This window comes from Terrapene carolina, unplaced genomic scaffold (assembly GCF_002925995.2).
Source record: "Terrapene carolina triunguis isolate 2854851 unplaced genomic scaffold, T_m_triunguis-2.0 Scaffold58, whole genome shotgun sequence".
Lineage (NCBI taxonomy): Eukaryota > Metazoa > Chordata > Testudines > Emydidae > Terrapene > Terrapene triunguis.
Window position 1 is genome coordinate 45,662,537 of NW_020664409.1, and position 18,121 is coordinate 45,680,657.

At 40.0% G+C, this 18,121-nt stretch overlaps 1 protein-coding gene across 1 annotated transcript in view; it reads right to left on the reverse strand.

Moving 5' to 3' along the window:
* Positions 1 to 18,121, reverse strand: part of PXDNL (peroxidasin like) — a 291,769-nt gene that overhangs the window by 120,863 nt on the left and 152,785 nt on the right. The window contains exon 7 of the mRNA XM_026647339.1: positions 13,749 to 13,820. Within this exon, the coding sequence (XP_026503124.1) occupies positions 13,749 to 13,820 (72 nt within the window). The remainder of the gene's footprint in view (positions 1 to 13,748; positions 13,821 to 18,121) is intronic.

The following is an 18,121-nucleotide window of genomic DNA, read 5'->3' on the forward strand; positions in this document are numbered from 1 at the left end:
AAAAAAAAAAAGTATTTCCACCAAAGATTTCTGGAGGTTTGATTTTAGAAATATGGACACCTTATGGCTACAGCGCCCCCAACAGACACTACAACTGCCTTTCTCTCATGTAAATCCTATACTAGGGCGGTGCTGGAAACAGTGCTTGCCCTCCCGCAAGGGTAAATCCTCCACAGCGAGCCTGGTTAGGGTGCAATGCAATTTGCATCTTTACTCCAGCAGGGTCCCTAGTCCCTTAATTGAACAGAAGCTCTCCTAATGTGTTTTAATACAGCTAAATGTAAATGTATACAGCTGGGAATATAGGCCACACTTACAGAATGGAGGACTCTCTCCTGGGAAGTAGTGACTCTGAAAAAAAAGATATGGGGTCTTGGTGGATAGTCAACTGAACATGAGCTCCCAAGTTGATGCTGTGGCCAAAAGAGTGAATGAGATCCTGAGATGCATAAACAGGGGAATGTTGAGTAGGAGTAGAGAGGTTATTTTACCCCTATATTTGGCATTGGTGTGACCACTGCTGGAGTACTGTGTTCAATTCTGGTGCCCACAATTCAAGAAGTATGGTGATAAATTGGAGAGGACATGGAGAAGAGCCATATGAATGATTACAGATTTAGAAAATACGCTTTATAGTGTTAGACTCCGAGCTCAATCTATTTAGCTTAACAGAGATGTAAGGGGTGACTTGATTATAGTCTGTAAGTATTTACATGGAGAGCAAATATTTGATAATGTGCTCTTCAGTCTAGCAGAGAATGGTATAACATGATTCGGTGACTGGAAGTTGAAGCTAGACAAATTCAGACAGGAAATAAGGTGTCAGTTTTTAACAGTGACAGTAATGAACCATTGGAACAATTGACCATGGGTAGTGGTGGATTCTCCATCACTGACCATTTTCAAATCAAGACTGGAGGTTGTTTTCTAAAAGATCTTCTCTAGGAATTATATCTCTGGCCTGTGTTATACAGGAAGTCAGACTAGATCACAATAGTCCGTTCTTGCCTTGGAAACTATGAATAATTTACATAGACATATACAATCACAGGTTGCATATTTCTAACATTTGCCCTATACCATATCAAGAAACTGTCCACATAAGTAAATGTATTTGAAGCTCTCAGACTGGGTCATCGCAAATCAAAATGGTCCAGCTGACATTGTTACACATTTCTGGCACCTGCAATCATGTTTCTGAGTTACCGTAAGATGCTCTAAGGCAGGAAGAGTTATCTTTTACCCTCAGAAAAGTTATTCAATACATCAAAAGCAAACTGCCCTTCTTCTAAACCAACACTCTGACCTGATGACATGCTTTCTTTGGTGGTTGAACAAATAAGAGCTCGTGCACTTGATCTCCTCAACAATGATAAACTGTGTTACTCCAGAAAGAAAACCTAGCCAGAGAAGATATATATTCCCAAGCCATTATATATAGCTGCATGCAAAAGGTGAAACAAATTATTCTTAAGTACATTTTGTTTACAGAAGAAAATAAATGCTTTTTGAACTTTTAGGTGCTTTTTTATTCATTAACAGAGGAAAATGGGTTAAGTCCCAGTACATCAGGTTCTGAATCAAGAGCATACTCTGCCTGTGGTAGATTTTGAGTTCTGCTGCATATTATTGTTTGGCTGGAGCCCACTATGAATCCCGCCTGTAAATCCTGCTCCATGAAACTTTTGATTGCCACCTGGGGATTTCTACTTCTCAGAGAACTAGACACAGCTTTGATCACAGCTGCCAGTGCACTAACATTGTTTTCTCTAAGCCTGTAACTACCATTTTATGTTATAATTCATTTCTGGACTTCAGCCACATAGAGCTTCAAGGAGAACTGTCAGCCACTAATAGGCTAGCTTACAGAAATTGAAGGAGAAAACAGAATTATTTTTCCCACTCAGTAAGTGTGCAGCTGTTTAAAATCATTGGCTTCTAAGCAAGTTGCATACATCATAGGCAAACAGAAAACTTGCAGGAGTGTGGAAATACCAGCGTTAAGGTTTAAAGGACAAACAGACTTTTAAAATTGTGTTTCTGGAGGCAAAATATAGGAAAATTTAGGGACACATCAAATCAGTTGCGGGGGCTGAAGGTGGAATTCAGAACACACATGCACACTCTGCACAGGTCTTAAATTCCATATTCCAAAATATACTTGTGCAAACATCCAGTATACTCCTCTACAAATTTAAACCTGCTGCTACTATTATGCTTATCGGTCATATTTATTATAGTAGTGCTTAGGGGCAAGCCAAGAATGGAGCCCCATTGTGCTAGGCACCACACAAACATATAATGAGAGAGAGTCCCTGCCCTGAAGAGCTTGTACCCTATATAGGCAAGACAGGCAAAGGGAAGGGAAAGGGAAAGAACAAAAGCAGAGTGAACAGTGCAATGGATGCAAATGTCATACTAGAGGTATGAGTATGTCCCTCTTGTTTTATTCTTGGAATCCTTTCAGGGGGGTTATGTTAGGAGGAGATTTAGCTACATGGAAATACAAAGGAAAGAAGGGGGAAGGAGGAGTTAGAGAGAGGAAGGAATGAGCAGTAGAGGGTTAGAGCAAACAGACAATCAGCACAGGGGAGAGAATGTCCACAGCAACAACTGTAGAAAGCACTGTGATGACATCATTTGTGTCCATCGGTCCCTGCTTGAACTGCTTTCTGCAGCTGCTCTGCCAGATCAATCTCTTGCTGGCTCCTCCTTGCTGTCTCTTTTCCAAGGGCCAAATGGCTAGGGGAAATGGGGCACCCCATGGGTCCCAGCACTTCTGGAGGGAGTGGTCGTCCCAACACAGTTCTGGGTCTGAGGGCTCTCAGTCGTGAGGGGAATGGTGGCCCCAGCTGACCCCCATTTTACCCTATTTACTCCCAGGGCAACAGCATCTGCTTGAAAGATTTTCTGCATGTTGTGCTGGCTTCAGTCCCTGGCTGGCTTCTCCCTGCTTTTATCATCTGTTCTCCTTTTTGAGGCCTACTTCCCAATTATAAACCTTACAACTGCTTCCTTTGAAGCCAGTGACATCACACTCAATTTTCTACGTTAACAGTTTTACTACTTAGCAGGATGCTACAAGCTGCCAACACACTGAGCAGTACCTGAACCTTGATCAACTGATGCAAATTTTCCAGACTCAATTGCCTGTTAACCTCCACCCAGATTTAGGCATTTCTGACAAAGTGAATTCCCAATAGCCAGACGAAGTTAGGCATGGTTTAGAAATGAAGGTATTTATTTAATTAAAGTATTTTCAATGTAGTGTAGGTTTTGTATAAGTGATAGATAAGGCTCAAAATTTCTGAAGCTTATTAAAAGATTTTTGCTCTGGCAATCAGTCAATAGATCTTTTGTGAACAGGTTAAGCAGTTCATGCATTTTTTCCCAAAGGTTGGTAGTACTGCAAGTATACAGGGGGTTCAATCCTGAAATGTCCCAAGTGCCACCTGCAAGGTCCTGAGTGACCTCAGTCCCCAGGAAAGTCAAAGGGTCTGAAAGGTCAAATTCTCTGAAATGCATTTAAGTGATACAAAATGACCCTGAAATGGCTAAAATTGCTAGATGAGAATTACCCTTGTGAAGGGGAACTCTCCACTTGTGTACAGATGGCAGAGGTGATGGTGCTGCCTCTTATGCCAGCTGTCATCCCCCTCTTCCTAGTATAAGGAGATGGAGGCAGGAGGTTCTGGGGTATTCTAGGGACAGGACATGGATGGGTCAGGGTGGGGAGGAAGTGTTGTACAGCAGAACTGTAATTTGTTCTAGGACTGTGTGGCTCTGAATCAAGGAGCCACAACCAGCTCCCAAAGGCCAGCACTCTACCATGTCCAAGCACGACTCAGATATAGTGGAAAATTGGAGCCAAAGACTTCAGCACTTTATAGGATGTGGTCCAGTATTTCTACTGCCAGTCCAAGCTGAAAATAAAATGTACAGATTTCTGCACATATTTTTTTAAAGTTAACCAATATCTATGAACCAAGAATTTATAAAAAAAACATTTAGGTACCTACATAAAAGTAGCCACATTTTCAGTGCAACTAATTTCATGGAAGATATGGGAGCTCAGCCCCTTCCGAAATCAGGCCAATTATGTAGGGGCCTGAATATGAATGAAAGGTGGGATTTTCAAAAGCATTCAGTGGAGGGCTAACTCCTCTCCCATTAAAATCAATGGGAATTTCACCATTGATTTCAATGGGAGGCGAGTTGGGCCAATGCTGAGCACTTATAAAAAGTCCACCCTTGGTGTGCAACTTTGAAACTTTTGGCTGTGGTACACAACCATAGACCTAGCCACCATAAGCACAGGCATGGAAACTATCTTCATCCTCCTTCAGGAGCTTACAATGGTGCCTGCATCTGCACTGCTGCAGGAGGGGCCTGCCCCAGGGGAACGGGTGCATATCCAATGTGGAAAGAAGGGGACAAGATCTGAAGCATTCACACAATGGGATCTGAGCCTTATATGCAAAGAAGCTCTGCACCACAGGTGCTTCCAGGGCCTGGGCACATAGGTGTTGGAGGAGAAGAATTGGTGCTTCTGCAACTACACAGAGCCACAGACTGTTCTCCTCCACAGGCCATGGGGCTGCATTAGGGAGGTTTAAGAGATCAGGCTGGGACTCAGGGGATCCAAGTTCTGTTCCTGGATATGCCATAAACTTGCTGTGCAACCTTGAGTGAATCACTTAATCTCTCTGTGCTTCAGGTCCCTGTGAAACGGAGATGATAGTTAAAAGACATTTGAGGCTGAATCCACAAATGTTTCTGAGGTGCTCGGACACTATAGTAATAAACGCCACCTAAAAAAACCTACAAAGAATAAACAAAATACAGTGGAGTTTTGAGGATGCACTAGCAGCCATTGAGTAGCATCCTACTGCCCACAGCTTTGGGGGAAGATTACTCAGTCTATACACCGATTCCCATCATGCACACCGTCGTCTTGGGATGGCTGTTAGAAATAAGATTTAGACCTCACTCCACCCTCTAGAAGCCAGTTTCAGTAGCAGCAAATGTGTAATGCAACTGAGCACAGAGGAGGCTCCATCGGTGTATATACACCCTCCTTTCATAAAAATAAACATTAAAAAAATGGAGAATACCCACACGCCAGTAATTCAAATCAAGATGCATGCTTTGTTCAAATTTCATGAAGAAAGGAGAGGGGCAAGTGAGGGCAGTACAAGGTTCTTTGATTTTTAAAGTGTAAGTTTAAATTCCCCTTAATAATAAGCTTAACGTCTATTAGGCCACTGGGCAGACAAATTGGTGTTCAAGTGTTACTCTCTGTGAGTTTGTTGGCTCCCTGCCCTCCCTGACAAGATAAATGCATTATGTCTAAATACTCTCTCTCCATAATATATTATAGCAGGTGCTTAGAGACATCTGCTACAGTTAAGGTTGCAAAAGGCTTTCTACCATAACCCTCCTGATTTCACATGTTCATAGCTGTCTGAAACGCTCATCTTTTCAGCTGAAGTTTTTCATGCTTTATCTGTTCTCTTGATTTTGTTTTGTTTTATTATTATTTAGTTGTATTGCAGTAGCTCCTCAAGGCCCTCAACAAGACTGATGCCTCATTTTGCTAGGCCCTCTAGATACCCATAGTGAAAGACAGTTCTTGCCCTTCCACAGAGCTTAATTTCTAAACAGATAAGACAGATATAGGGTGGAACAGGAAACGGAGCTAACAGAGAGCTGAAGTGACTAGCCCAAGGAAACACATCAGGTTGGTGGGAGCACTAGGATTAGAACTCCTCCTAACTCCCAGTCTTATCCCAATTTTCATTTTGTTTTTAAAAATTGTACATGAGGGAAGAATAATGCACATTTCCCATGTTAAAAATATCCTAATCACACTTTATAGACGTAAATATAATATAATTTCGGTCATCAATAAACATTCACATCACAAAACACCCACTGTGTATGCGTATCCATATGATTCATCTTCTATCGACAATCACAAGCAACCATCTTCCAAATCCATTGTGTTGCCTTTGCACTTGAACCAGCTTGGTGCTTGAATATTACAAATGAAGCGTCATGAGCAGGTATCTGATGGGCTTTTTCTGCTCAGGGACTATCATGGTACTTGTCCAGGCAGAAAAGATTTAGAAGCAAGAGGTTATGAAATTCCCAAACCATAGCAAGGGCACTGGCTTTCTGCCTATCCCTCTAAAGTGTGGTGTTGTCAGACTATAAACAAAATGTAGTTAAGAATAATTTGTTTCAGCTTTTGCATGCGGGTATGTATATTGGCTTGGGAATATACATCTGCTCTGGCTAGGTTTTCTTTCTGGAGTAACACAGTTTATCATTGTTGAGGAGATCAAGTGCACAAGCTCTTATCTGTTCAACCACCAAAGAAAGCATGTCATCAGGTTACTGTGCTCACGACCACTGCCCTCACTACCTAAGATGTGGGAAAAACACTGTATTCTATTTTATTAATTGAGAACTAGTATATGATTACATCATTAAGGATTGTATTCAAATATTTATGCTTATCTTAAGTTTTTATAAGGCACCTATTGCCTCTGGGGCAGAGTTAAACTTGCACATGCAATGTTTAATTTTTGCAAATTCTGACCACTGAACGCTCAAGACTGTAAGCAAGCAAACACTTGTGCACATAATTAACTTTACACAAGTGAACAGTCCCACAGAACTCTCCGTTCTAATGACCTGAACTCAATGAAACAACTCATTTGCATAAGGCTAAGCATAAGCCAAGTGTCCAGGATGCAGCCCTACCTTTAAACCCTGAAGATTGCATTAATACAGTTTTGCATGTGATATGATCTAGTGTAAAGAAAATGTCTGATTTACACAGTCTGTTCTGAATACACATTGTACACAGTTTCAGATTCCACAGTGTGTACGTAGGTGCATATATGTGGGGCAATATGCTAGGGACACTTACAAAAAAAAAATCTATGAAAAATTCTAGACACTGAAAAACAGTACACAACTGCTTTCAAATTAAAAAGTATTTTCCTTTACACTGAGGGCTGCAGGAGTTTGTAAACAGTTAAAAGACAGCAAGCATGTAGTCCAGGTTCTCAAAATATTAAGCCACAGGGAAATCTAACTTATTCACAATAATAGTAAACTTGTTATTTCTGAAACAGTGATGAAAATCATTGCTGGATTACTATTCTGTAACATACTGCTGATTAAAAAAGGATGTTGTTTCATATGTTATTGTGCACTATACATTTTGACTTACGTTTTCGTTTTAATTATTAATATTTATTTTTTAAAGTCATGGTTTCCTATAAATTTTACATCTTGAAATTAACACCATAGAGAGATGTAAGATTAATTACAGCTCTTAATGCCAGATTATGGATCTCAGTAGGTTGTCAATAATATATAAGAGCAAATAGAGAAAGTAATTTTTGTTGTGTGTTTAGTTGGTTGGGGGGGGAGTGTGCCGGGTTGTTATTTTCCTTTCTTTTGATCACTTTCTGAATTCAGAGGTAACCTAATGTTGCTTTTGATTAGTGTTCACTGTAACAGATTGTTTGTGGTTACTCTAGTTGCTTTCTTAATTTATCTCTGCATAATGGGAAACATTTCCTTGATTAAGAAACTGCTAAAAGTTACTGAATTGCTTTCCCAAGCATTTCGTCTATGACTATAGGTACATTCTATCCTAATAAAGGGCACATAGCTTAATTTGTACGTCATCTGCATGAGTCACTTCAGTGTGATACAGTACATCGCAATAGAGATTAATAGAATACATGGTACTTCTATAGCGCCTTTCAACTGAAGATCTCAACATACTGCTCAAACATTAGTTACCTCTCTTATAGGTGAAAGAGCTTAAGTCTTATTATAGTGATTTTACCTATAGGAAAATGGAGTATCTGAGATTTACATGATTTACTTTAATACTGCAAATCAGGAGCCCTGGATTCCCAGCCCCCTGCTCTAACCACAATAGAAACTATAGTTTCTATGCTGTTTTTTTCCCCCTTTATTTTACTGAGCCGACTCAGTTGTCCTGGTTTACATGGATAAAAAAACAAAAACTAGTGTTTCTGGAAAGAAACTCTCTGGATAAAAGGCAGTGAATGTTTCAAAAAAAGGTGTGTGTGTGTGGAGGAAGTATATATTTGAGTGTATCCCTCTCCCTTCCCTCATATGTCACTGGTCAGACCACAAACTCTTCAGCACAAGAATAGTATCTTCTTAGGTGTTTCTAGAGCCCCTAACTCAGTGGAGCCTCGATCCTATGGGTGCTACTAGAATTTAATCATAGCATAATACTACTAATAATGTAATTTATTATATTCAGATATTAACAGTGTTACAATAGGGATCACTGAAATACTGGTAGCTGAGTTTTACAATGATAGCAGATGATACTTCCCCCTTCCCCCCCCCACACACACATTCCTTCTGTGACCCAGAAGGGTTTGTGACTCTTTCTTAGAGACTTTAATATCCTTCCCTCATTTCTTCCCTGTAACATCCTATGGGGGCCAACCGTTCCTTCTTTAGTTAATCAACACCACTGCCAGGTTGTCCAGAAGGTGACTAGAGAGTGACGGAAGGTGCATGTATGGCTTCCTTGGTTAGTGAGGAAAAAATGGCTTCAGTCTGGCTTGCAGACTAAGCTTTCTATATACAAGTCTGTAGTCAGGAAGGGTGGAGGGAGAGAAGGGAAAGAAAACCTCCTCCTCACTTCACAGATTACTGCAAAAGTGTTTGGCTGTGGGGAGAATGGTGGCTGTCCCTTAGAACATAGGTATTATCCCTTCAGAATAGAGCTACCCTTAGTTCAGCTGAAGAATGGTTACACTGCAATCACAGTGAAGTGGGTTGTAGCCCACGAAAGCTTATGCTCTAATAAATTTGTTAGTCTCTAAGGTGCCACAAGTACTCCTGTTATTTTTGCGGATACAGACTAACACGGCTGCTACTCTGAAACTGCAATCACAGGTGTGATTAAAGCTAGGGTGGGTATGCCTACATGAGCTGGAAGTGAGCTAGTGCGGCTAAAAATAGCAGTGAAGAAGCAGTGATACTTAGCCTGGGTCTCACAACCACTGTGTCTTCACTACTATTTTTAGTTGTGCTAGCTAAAGTAAAACTAGCACGCAGATGCCTACATGAGCTGCACTCACACCTCCAATTGTATTCTAGTCAGACCCTAAGAGGGCACCAAAAATGTTTACTTTTAATAATTAAATTTCTCTTTAGCTGTTAATCTACTACTGCAGCATGGAAACTTATTTACAGTCAGCTGTGTTAATGTTCTGCACTGTTAGTATCGCAAACAAAGTCACTTTTTAGGAAAATGCATTTGTTAAAAATATTATTAAATACATTTCAAAGTTCGTTCATGATGGGGGGAATTTTTACATTATGGATTTTCAGATGGCTGGACTGGGTAAAATAGATGCAGCTCTCTTTTAAAGATCAACTACAGTGTATACCTCATAAATGGACAATATATTTTTCCATTAAAAAAAGATCAAACCCAAGGCATTCCGTTCCCAATTTGATTTAACTACTCACCCACTGGTCTATGCCAAAGTTGTTTGGATCTTATTCTCACTTACCCATGTTCGGTTTTGATTAAAATTCTTTATTTCCAACTCTATTTACAAATTGTGTTTTGACTGGAGACTGGTATTAGATATATAATGTTTCCAGTGGCTTCAGAAAAGTATGCAGCTGGAAAAAAGAGCTCTCAAAAGCTAAAAACATGTCTGAGAGCTTTGCAAAATTTGACTCACCCATTCATTCTGGGCAAGTATTTTTTTTTTTTTTTTTGACAGGCATGTAAAATATCATCATTTATTTTTCTACTGTCACCAATCAAGGGCAGGCAAGCAGGTTTTGTACAAATATAGGAAAATGTTCATGGCAGTTATTCAAGCCAGCTGGATGTGGATAAATAAATATCTTAGAGATGAAAATTAAAAGTAAACATCTACATAATGGGCACAAGCTTTTGGCGACAACAGAGCATTTTAAAGCAAAACTATTACTGGGGATTTTTCATTTAATTTGTTTTTCTCCAAGTTAAACTAAACAAACAAAACCCAAACATATTTTGTACAACAACATTTTATAGTTTTAATGATTCCACTCCCTGCCTGCACTATAGCTCATAAGAAAGAGAGAATATGCATTGCAAAACTCTGATGTTCTTCCACCCACCTGTCATTTAAAAGCTTATTCTCCTTTGCATTTTGCCTTTCTTTTCATCCTCCAATTAATGTTTAAGCATCAAAACCCCTTGCGTACCACCCACTGCCACTAACAAAACTGGGAAAAGCAGCGCAAGCTTCCTTGTGACACCCAACCCCATTGCAGTAGTTTAAATGTCTCTTCATCAGATCATGATTATTTTGGGCTCTGTCATCCAAGTTCACATCCTGAGCCAAATGCTCCTGTAAACAAATGTTCTCTCGGCTACCTTGAGATGTGGAATAGATCAGCAGCCTAGCCGGGAGAAGGGCAGGGGAGTCTGTGTCTCCCCCTCCTGGAAAGATTAAAAGATAGGTCCATCCCAGTTTTTATAGCTCTCTGTCTGCCCAAAATTTTCTTCTAACTGTACATTTTGAAAGGTCAACCCTCCTTCTGCCATTATGAAAAAGGACATAGGGGACTACAATGGACATTTTTCAGGAGCTGATCTCAGATGCCCCTGGGTGATGACAACTGGACACTGCTGAGTGAATTCATGTACCATTCCTGACTTGAGCAGGATTCAGATAGCTGTGAGAAGGGGCACGGAATGAGCAATGTAGCACTAAAAATGTGTTTTGACTGTGTTTTGATGACATCATAACCTCAATGGAATGCTGAAGGACATCTGCCAGTGTCCAAAGTCGCCAATTAAGTTCTTTACTCAAAAGCTCAACTTCCTTTTTAGGAGAGATTTCTTCTGTCAAAATGCCAAACTAGCCTATTTTCTTGACTTTTTTTTTTTTAAAGCTAAGGATAACTGTAGCAGACCCTATAACATAGAGAACTGTCTTTCGCATAGAGGAAAAGGCCAACATTTTCAAACCTGGGCTCTTAGAATCATAGAATATCAGGGTTGGAAGGGACCTCAGGAGGTCATCTAGTCCAGCCCCCTGCTCAAAGCAGGACCAATCCCCAGACAGATTTTTGGCCCAGATCCCTATATGGCCCCCTCAAGGATTGAACTCACAACCCTGGGTTTAGCAGGCCAATGCTCAAACCACTGAGCTATCCCTCCCCCCAAAATCCAGTCAGCCCTCTGAAAATCAGGCCAATTTTATATTTGGGAGCCTAAACATGGATTTAGGAAGCTGAACTTTAAGCACCCAGGTTTGAACATTTTGGACAGATTTTAATTTTTTTAAATTGTTCCTGAATGAAAGAGAATGTACACACAGACAAATGAAGAAACTCAATTTAAACTGCCAGATTTCTTCACTGTTTGGGGTAGCATCCTCTTGTGAGGTAACAATGACATCTGGAGGGATAGAACGGCATGACTGGGCAGTTCAGCAGTGTCCGGATGAAAAATTATGATTAGATTAAAAATAAATAGATAAATGTTGAGCCACTGAACACTCAAATCTAATTATCTGATTTTGTTGTGCCGGACACAAAATTGCAAGGGCGTTGATAAAAAACAAATTGATGGAGGCAGCTTTCCTGAAGTAAAATTTTCCCAGATACACTGGAGAGAATTGCAAAATACCATAAGGGAGAGATTTTCAAAAATTAGTAAAGGCTTTGGAAGCACAAGTCCCTTTGAAAGTTAATGGGACGTAACTCACCTTATATGAACAACAGTACCCTAACAGTCTGACTGCAGTAGTTCAACCTGCTACTTGATTGTTTCTAAAGAATGTCATGACAAGAGGCTCAGGGCCAAATGCTGCCCTGAATTGTGAGGTGGCAGTGGGGAGGTGGAGTGTATTAATATGCTATTGTGTACATTATGGTAGTATCCAGAAGCCTCAACTATTACACTGGGCATGGTGCAAAACACACAGTGAGAGACAGTCCCTGTTCCAAAACCAGTTTACAATTGGAATTAAGGCAAAATGTGACATGCTAGTGTAACAAACCAGGTTGGAGGGAGGAAGGGGAGGGTACTTAGTCTAGAAGGTGTGGCAGGAAGGTGACATGAAGATGCAGGTACTTAGACTGACTATATACACCATTTATAGGACTGGGGGGGATTTTTCCTCTCTTCAAAAGATATAAACACAGAATAGATAGCAATATAATGGTGGCAGTAGTCTCTACTGGGCACCTGAATAGCCATTATCAGCTGGCAGTTTACTGGAGACATCACAATAGAAGCAGATCCTTAAAAGGGATTTAAAGGAGGGCATGGTTGCTGCTCTACAGATAAGTTCAGTGAGGGTGTTTCATGCATAAGTGATGGCATGGAAGAAGGCATGAAGAAATTTATGGGAGAAGCCTACAAATGAACAACAATGGTTGGTACCAATGGTAGAGTGGTGTGCGGGGGGAATATAATATAAAAGAAAGGATACGCATGATGGTGTTAAATTGTGAAGGGGCTCGATTCATTTAGGCACTTCTGAAAATTTTACTCAAGAACAAGAGACTTGTAACTATTTGATATGGAGGTAAAGGGGGCCTGATGAGAGGCCTTTGAAAGGGAGACAACATGGCTACAGTGACAGGAAGACAATTTTAGCAGCAGCATTTTGAATGGATCTGAAAGGCGTGAATTAGGTGACAGGAAAAGCTTTGACGTTGGAGGTCACAAGGGCCTGGATGAGAGTCTTAGTATGTGTTCAGAGAGAAAAGGCTGAATATTGGAGATCTTACTGAGGAAAAAGTGCAAGATAAGGATATGGCTTGGAGGTTGTATTGTATTCTCCTGATATTCCAATTAACATATGGCACACCTACACCAATACATCTAAGCATTTAAGCACGCAAAAGTAGTCAACGTTTTTATTACTTAATTGTATTATATCTGTTTTAGTGTTATATGGAAATGAATGCTATGTAAGGACAATAAATTCAGAACATAATATTTTCAACCTATGGAATAATTAAAGTCTATAACAGCTTTTTTAGGCAGAATTGTTGAGGTAACGATGCAGAGTCGTTCATGCAATAATTAGATGTTATCCTGAGAATTACTAGGTTTTAAAAACATGATTCTCAGTAGCTACAGTAATTTCTCATAGTAGATGTCTTTACAATAGCAAATAAGTAATATTCTGCATCTTCTAGCCTAACACAAACAAAATCTCCATTTTGCAATAAAAGTAATCTTGAAGCCATAATTAATTTGGAAAATGTTTTAAATGACTGTGATTTTCAAGGAAAATATTTACTGATAACTACTGAAAATTGAGACTAGCATATATCAGTAGGCCTATCATCATTTCATGTGTTATTTCCCCCACATTTTTTTATTCATATTTCACTGTGTGACTATGAAAATGTTTGGCTGGCTGGGTCTATGTAGGATGATGTTCATATTTAGTAAGCTAGGCAGCTAAAGTACTATAAACATTTGGAAAATGTTTTAATATTTTATCACAGTGAACTATGTAAAAGTTATCCCTGCTGTATATCTTCTCCCATTCCGAGGCAACAGTTGAAGATACATTGTTGCATATTATTATACTCTCTAACTGACTCTGGCTACAGAATTGCAGTTCAATTTCTCTCTCTAACTTTTAAATAAAATCAGGGAATTATACCACAGACATTTCAATCAATTGCATTGTGTTACTTACAGCTGCTCCAATGATCCAAGTCCTTTAAATGCGTGCTGGTCTATTGTGTGGATTTCATTCTTGTACAAGTAACTGCAAAAAACAAATTATTGCAATGAGAAATAGAAGACTCAAATACTGCATTAACTTGTCCTCTTTTAGAATTAAGTCATTAATTGTATTAAGGACATTACAGCATCTCCTGAGTGACAAGGTAAAAAAATACATGTTGGATAAACATATCAATTTTTTTTCCAAATGCTAAAGCTATCTTATAAAGCATATACAGATGTATTTAAGGAAAACAAGAGAATGTTCAGACTGGATACTTGTCACCAGAGCTGAGCAAACAATGCACAACAATCTCTCTCACATATTTAGCCTCTAAGACTATGATTTCCTTACATGTATGTTATTAATTTTTTTCCGTGTTTTTTTTTTTAAAACACATTTCTGGGTTGATTGCACGTGCTTATGCCATCCTCTAAATCCACTGTTGGAGGCAGGATACCGGACAAGATGGACCAATGTTTTGAACTAGAATGTCAATTCCTGCATAACTATATTCCCAAGTTGTGTTGGTTACTTGTGATTGCTCAGATAAGCTATATGGTATTGTATCTGTTCATTGAGTGGTTGATCTTATGAGCACTGCTGGTATAAAATTAAGTTTCTGTAAATACTTGAGCAAGCACATTTCAAATTTAACTTTCAAATTCAAATTCACACAAACATTTGCATGCAAAGAATTGATTGTTTGAATCTTTGTGAAAAGCAAATACAAAGGGGGAATGAGCATAGCCAGAATGAATTCATTTGCTGAATGATAAGAATTTCACTCCCTAATCCTAGTATTTCCTTTTTCTAACCTTAACTATCTAAATATAAATACTGTTGCAGTGACAAAATTTGGGTACTCAAACAAGGGTAAGGGTAAGAGATTAACAGGAATCAAAACATGATTAGACATTTATATGAACAACAAGGCCATCAGAGTTACAATAGCAAACATAACAATAATATAATGTTATGACAGGAGTCATGAGGTGTTCTTACATATGGTCTAACAAGTTGTTTTTTTCTTAACACGTTCTTAGTCTTGAAAAAATGGTGTAATGTTACTTTTTGTTATGCAGACATCGTTGAGACAAACTGTGGCAGATAGGGGAGCTTGTTTCTTGCTGTATTTTCTATATTTGGGACAGAGTAGCTTCTTGGGACCCAGGTCTGCGTATGTTGGCTGACATACATGGGGGAGCATGTGGGTGCTGTTTGTGACTGCCTCTGTTCCAGGACTGGTGTACATGTGTAAATAAACAAGTTATATTAAAAATGCATCCTGACTCGATGTCACTGATTTCTCCTTCACTGGTAAATCAATCTTCTAGGCCTCAAACATCCATCACTACTTGGCAAACGGTGCCACTGGTGTCAGAAGGAGCAACAAGAACAAAAAGCTTCTGGAAAGAGAGAAATCCACATGCTACATGGCATAAGCCAGCCTTCCACTGATAGGGGTCAGGAAGAAATCTTACCCGTGGGCAGGATATCCCTACTGCAGGGTCTCCTGCACCTTCCTCTGAAGAATCTGGTACTGGCTACTGTGGGATACAAGCTAATGAGCTACAGAGATAACTGGTCTGATCTAATATGGTAAGTTATATATTTCTTTGGATGCCTTCTAGCATGGTAGACTTAGGGTATGTCTACACTACCCGCCAGATCGGTGGTCAGCAATCGATCCAGCGGGGGTTGATTTATTGCATCTAGTCTAGATGCAATAAATCGACCCCCGAGTGCTCTCCTGTTGACTCCTGTACTCCACCGCCGCGAGAGGCGCAGGCAGAGTCGATGGGAGAGTGGCAACAGTCGACTCACCACAGTGAAGACACTGCAGTGAGTAGGTCTAAGTATGTCGACTTCAGCTACATTATTCACAAAGCTGAAGTTGCGTAACTTAGATCAACCCTCCCCCCCCCCACACACACACTCAAAGTGTAGACCAGGCCTTAGTCTCCCAACACTAGTACCTATGAACAGGCAGTTGTGGGGATATGCTTTCCCCTAGGCTGCCTCTACCTCTTTCCCGGGAGTTAGTTTACTTGTCTATTCATTTATACCATGCTCTTCCTGATTATGTGTGTCAGCCAAAACTTACAAAAACACAAAGCCAAATTCATATACTGAAAGCTTTATAGGACTCTGATTTCTTTCCATCCTCTACCAGTAAGTCTTAAAGAATCATTTTTAAAACTTTCTTGCCTTCCATTTTTCGTTTTCCCAACTGCCTCTTTTCCCTTTGTTCCTTCTCTTCTATCCCTATTCTTGTCCTTCAGCATCATGTACTGGCATAGTTGCTATTTCTTAGTAAGTTTCCTGTTTGTGAAAATACTATGACGAAGAACTTGTCATTAATATGATGGAAATAGGGTTTCTGCTTTTTCTGCTTCTTAAGTAGAAACAAACAAACAAAATAAACATATTCCTCTTTTGTTTCCCTTTGATTGTATTTCATCTTGCTCTGAAGAAGTCAATCTCCCCAGGGAGGGCAGTCTCACAATCTGAGAAATACTGACAAAGGATGACAATTTCAGAAAATAAACAACATAAAAGTATGTGAAAGTTATACAGGGAGATATGCCGTCACTGGTACTAAAAGACCTTTTGGCCAAATGAAAACACACTAGACTACAGGACAGCATGTTGCATGTAAAATTATTCATAACAAAGGCCAGAACTACACTACATAGTTTTGTCAGCATAGCTGTGTTGGTCAGGGGTGTGAAAAAACACACATATCCCTAGTGAAAGAGTTATGCCAGCAAATCCCCCAGTGTAGACGCAGCTGTGTCAACAGAAGAGTGCCTCTGTCTGCAGAGATAATGTCATTCGGGGAGGTGGTGTTACTATGCTGACAGAAAAACTCCTCCTGTTGGCATATGCTGCACCTGCTGCTATAGCTATGTCAGCAACGCATCTGTAGTGTAGACAAGGCCAAAGAGTGCATGCAAACTATTGGCTGAATGAAGAGAAGGCAAACTGACTGAACTGCAAATGAAAGTGACTGAGAGTTACTTTTGCAATGTTTGTTAAAGTCCTCTCTGCAGAAACAAACATGACAATGTTTTGTGTTAATAAAAAGCTCCAAAAAACCCACAAATTAATATTTAAGGGAAAATGAAAGGAATCTGCAGCTTACACAAGCAGACCCTCTAAAACATATTTCTCTCTCTTGAATTTTGCCAAGTATGGCTGCTATAATAAAATTTCACACCAGGCACTTTCTCACTTGCCTGAATTACTATGAGAATTGTGGCATGAATTTAAAACATACCACTGTTTTTTAAAAGCGGAGTGTGAAATAGAAAACAAAGTGACAAAATATTATTATACAGCTAGAAGCTATCCCAGCTTTGGCACCACATTTACAGTTTTAATGGAAGTGTCTTGCTCCTTGCCATGGAAATGCCACTGCTTCGTGGATCACTTATACAAGTTAAATGCAGCAGAATGTCACCAAATAAAATTTAAACTTGGCATGAAGAAAATCCCAATTCAAAGCCGTCACTGAAAATCATACACCAAGTCTAGAACAATGAAGAGTCTTAAGGCAAAATTTCACTAGCACACCTACATGAAAGATCTCAGCTCAGATAACCTGCTCACCCCATCACATAGATGCAAAACTGGAAGAGCAGAATCTTCCTTTTCATTTGCAGAATAATTCATAAGTGACTGTGATAGTAAATCCTACTCCTCTATCTATCTTAGGGCTTTAGACTGCCTCCCCTCACTGTGCTATCTCCGTGCCTTCCATGTAAAATCATCAGCAAAGTCCCAACTGGATTTCCTGGAGTCTCTGGCGCTTATCCCTTTTTCGTGTAAAAACTTTGCTTGGGGTAGGGTTTTGGGTGGTGGCCTCACAGTTTGGAGTTGGCTGCACCTTTGAAGTTACACCTATTTTACCTAAAGTTTAAGTAGGCCTAGCTGATCCCACATACCCCACTTCTGGGACTCAGGGGACAGTCTGCACTGCGGGAGACTGCCCCCACCCCCTTCTGCCACCTCTCCTGAGTTTCAGGGGCTGGGTTTTTATCCACTCAAAGTTCTTTGTTTCAGTTTCCCCCTGGGCCAAACAAGGGGTGTTGAACTCACCATGGTCAGAAGTAAATGGCAAGGGGAATGACACCCGCTTTGTCCCTTCAATTATCGGTAAATGGGTGCATCATAAGGGAGCCCTCCCAGGACACCTTCCTCAGTTTCCCGTTTGCAGTGCCCCATCCAAAGGAATATTTTCTCTCACAGCAGCAAATTCAGACCCGTTTATTCATATAAAGGGCTAAAGCCTGCGGATCCCTTCTAGTAAAAACAGCTCCTCTCAAAAACCCAAAATA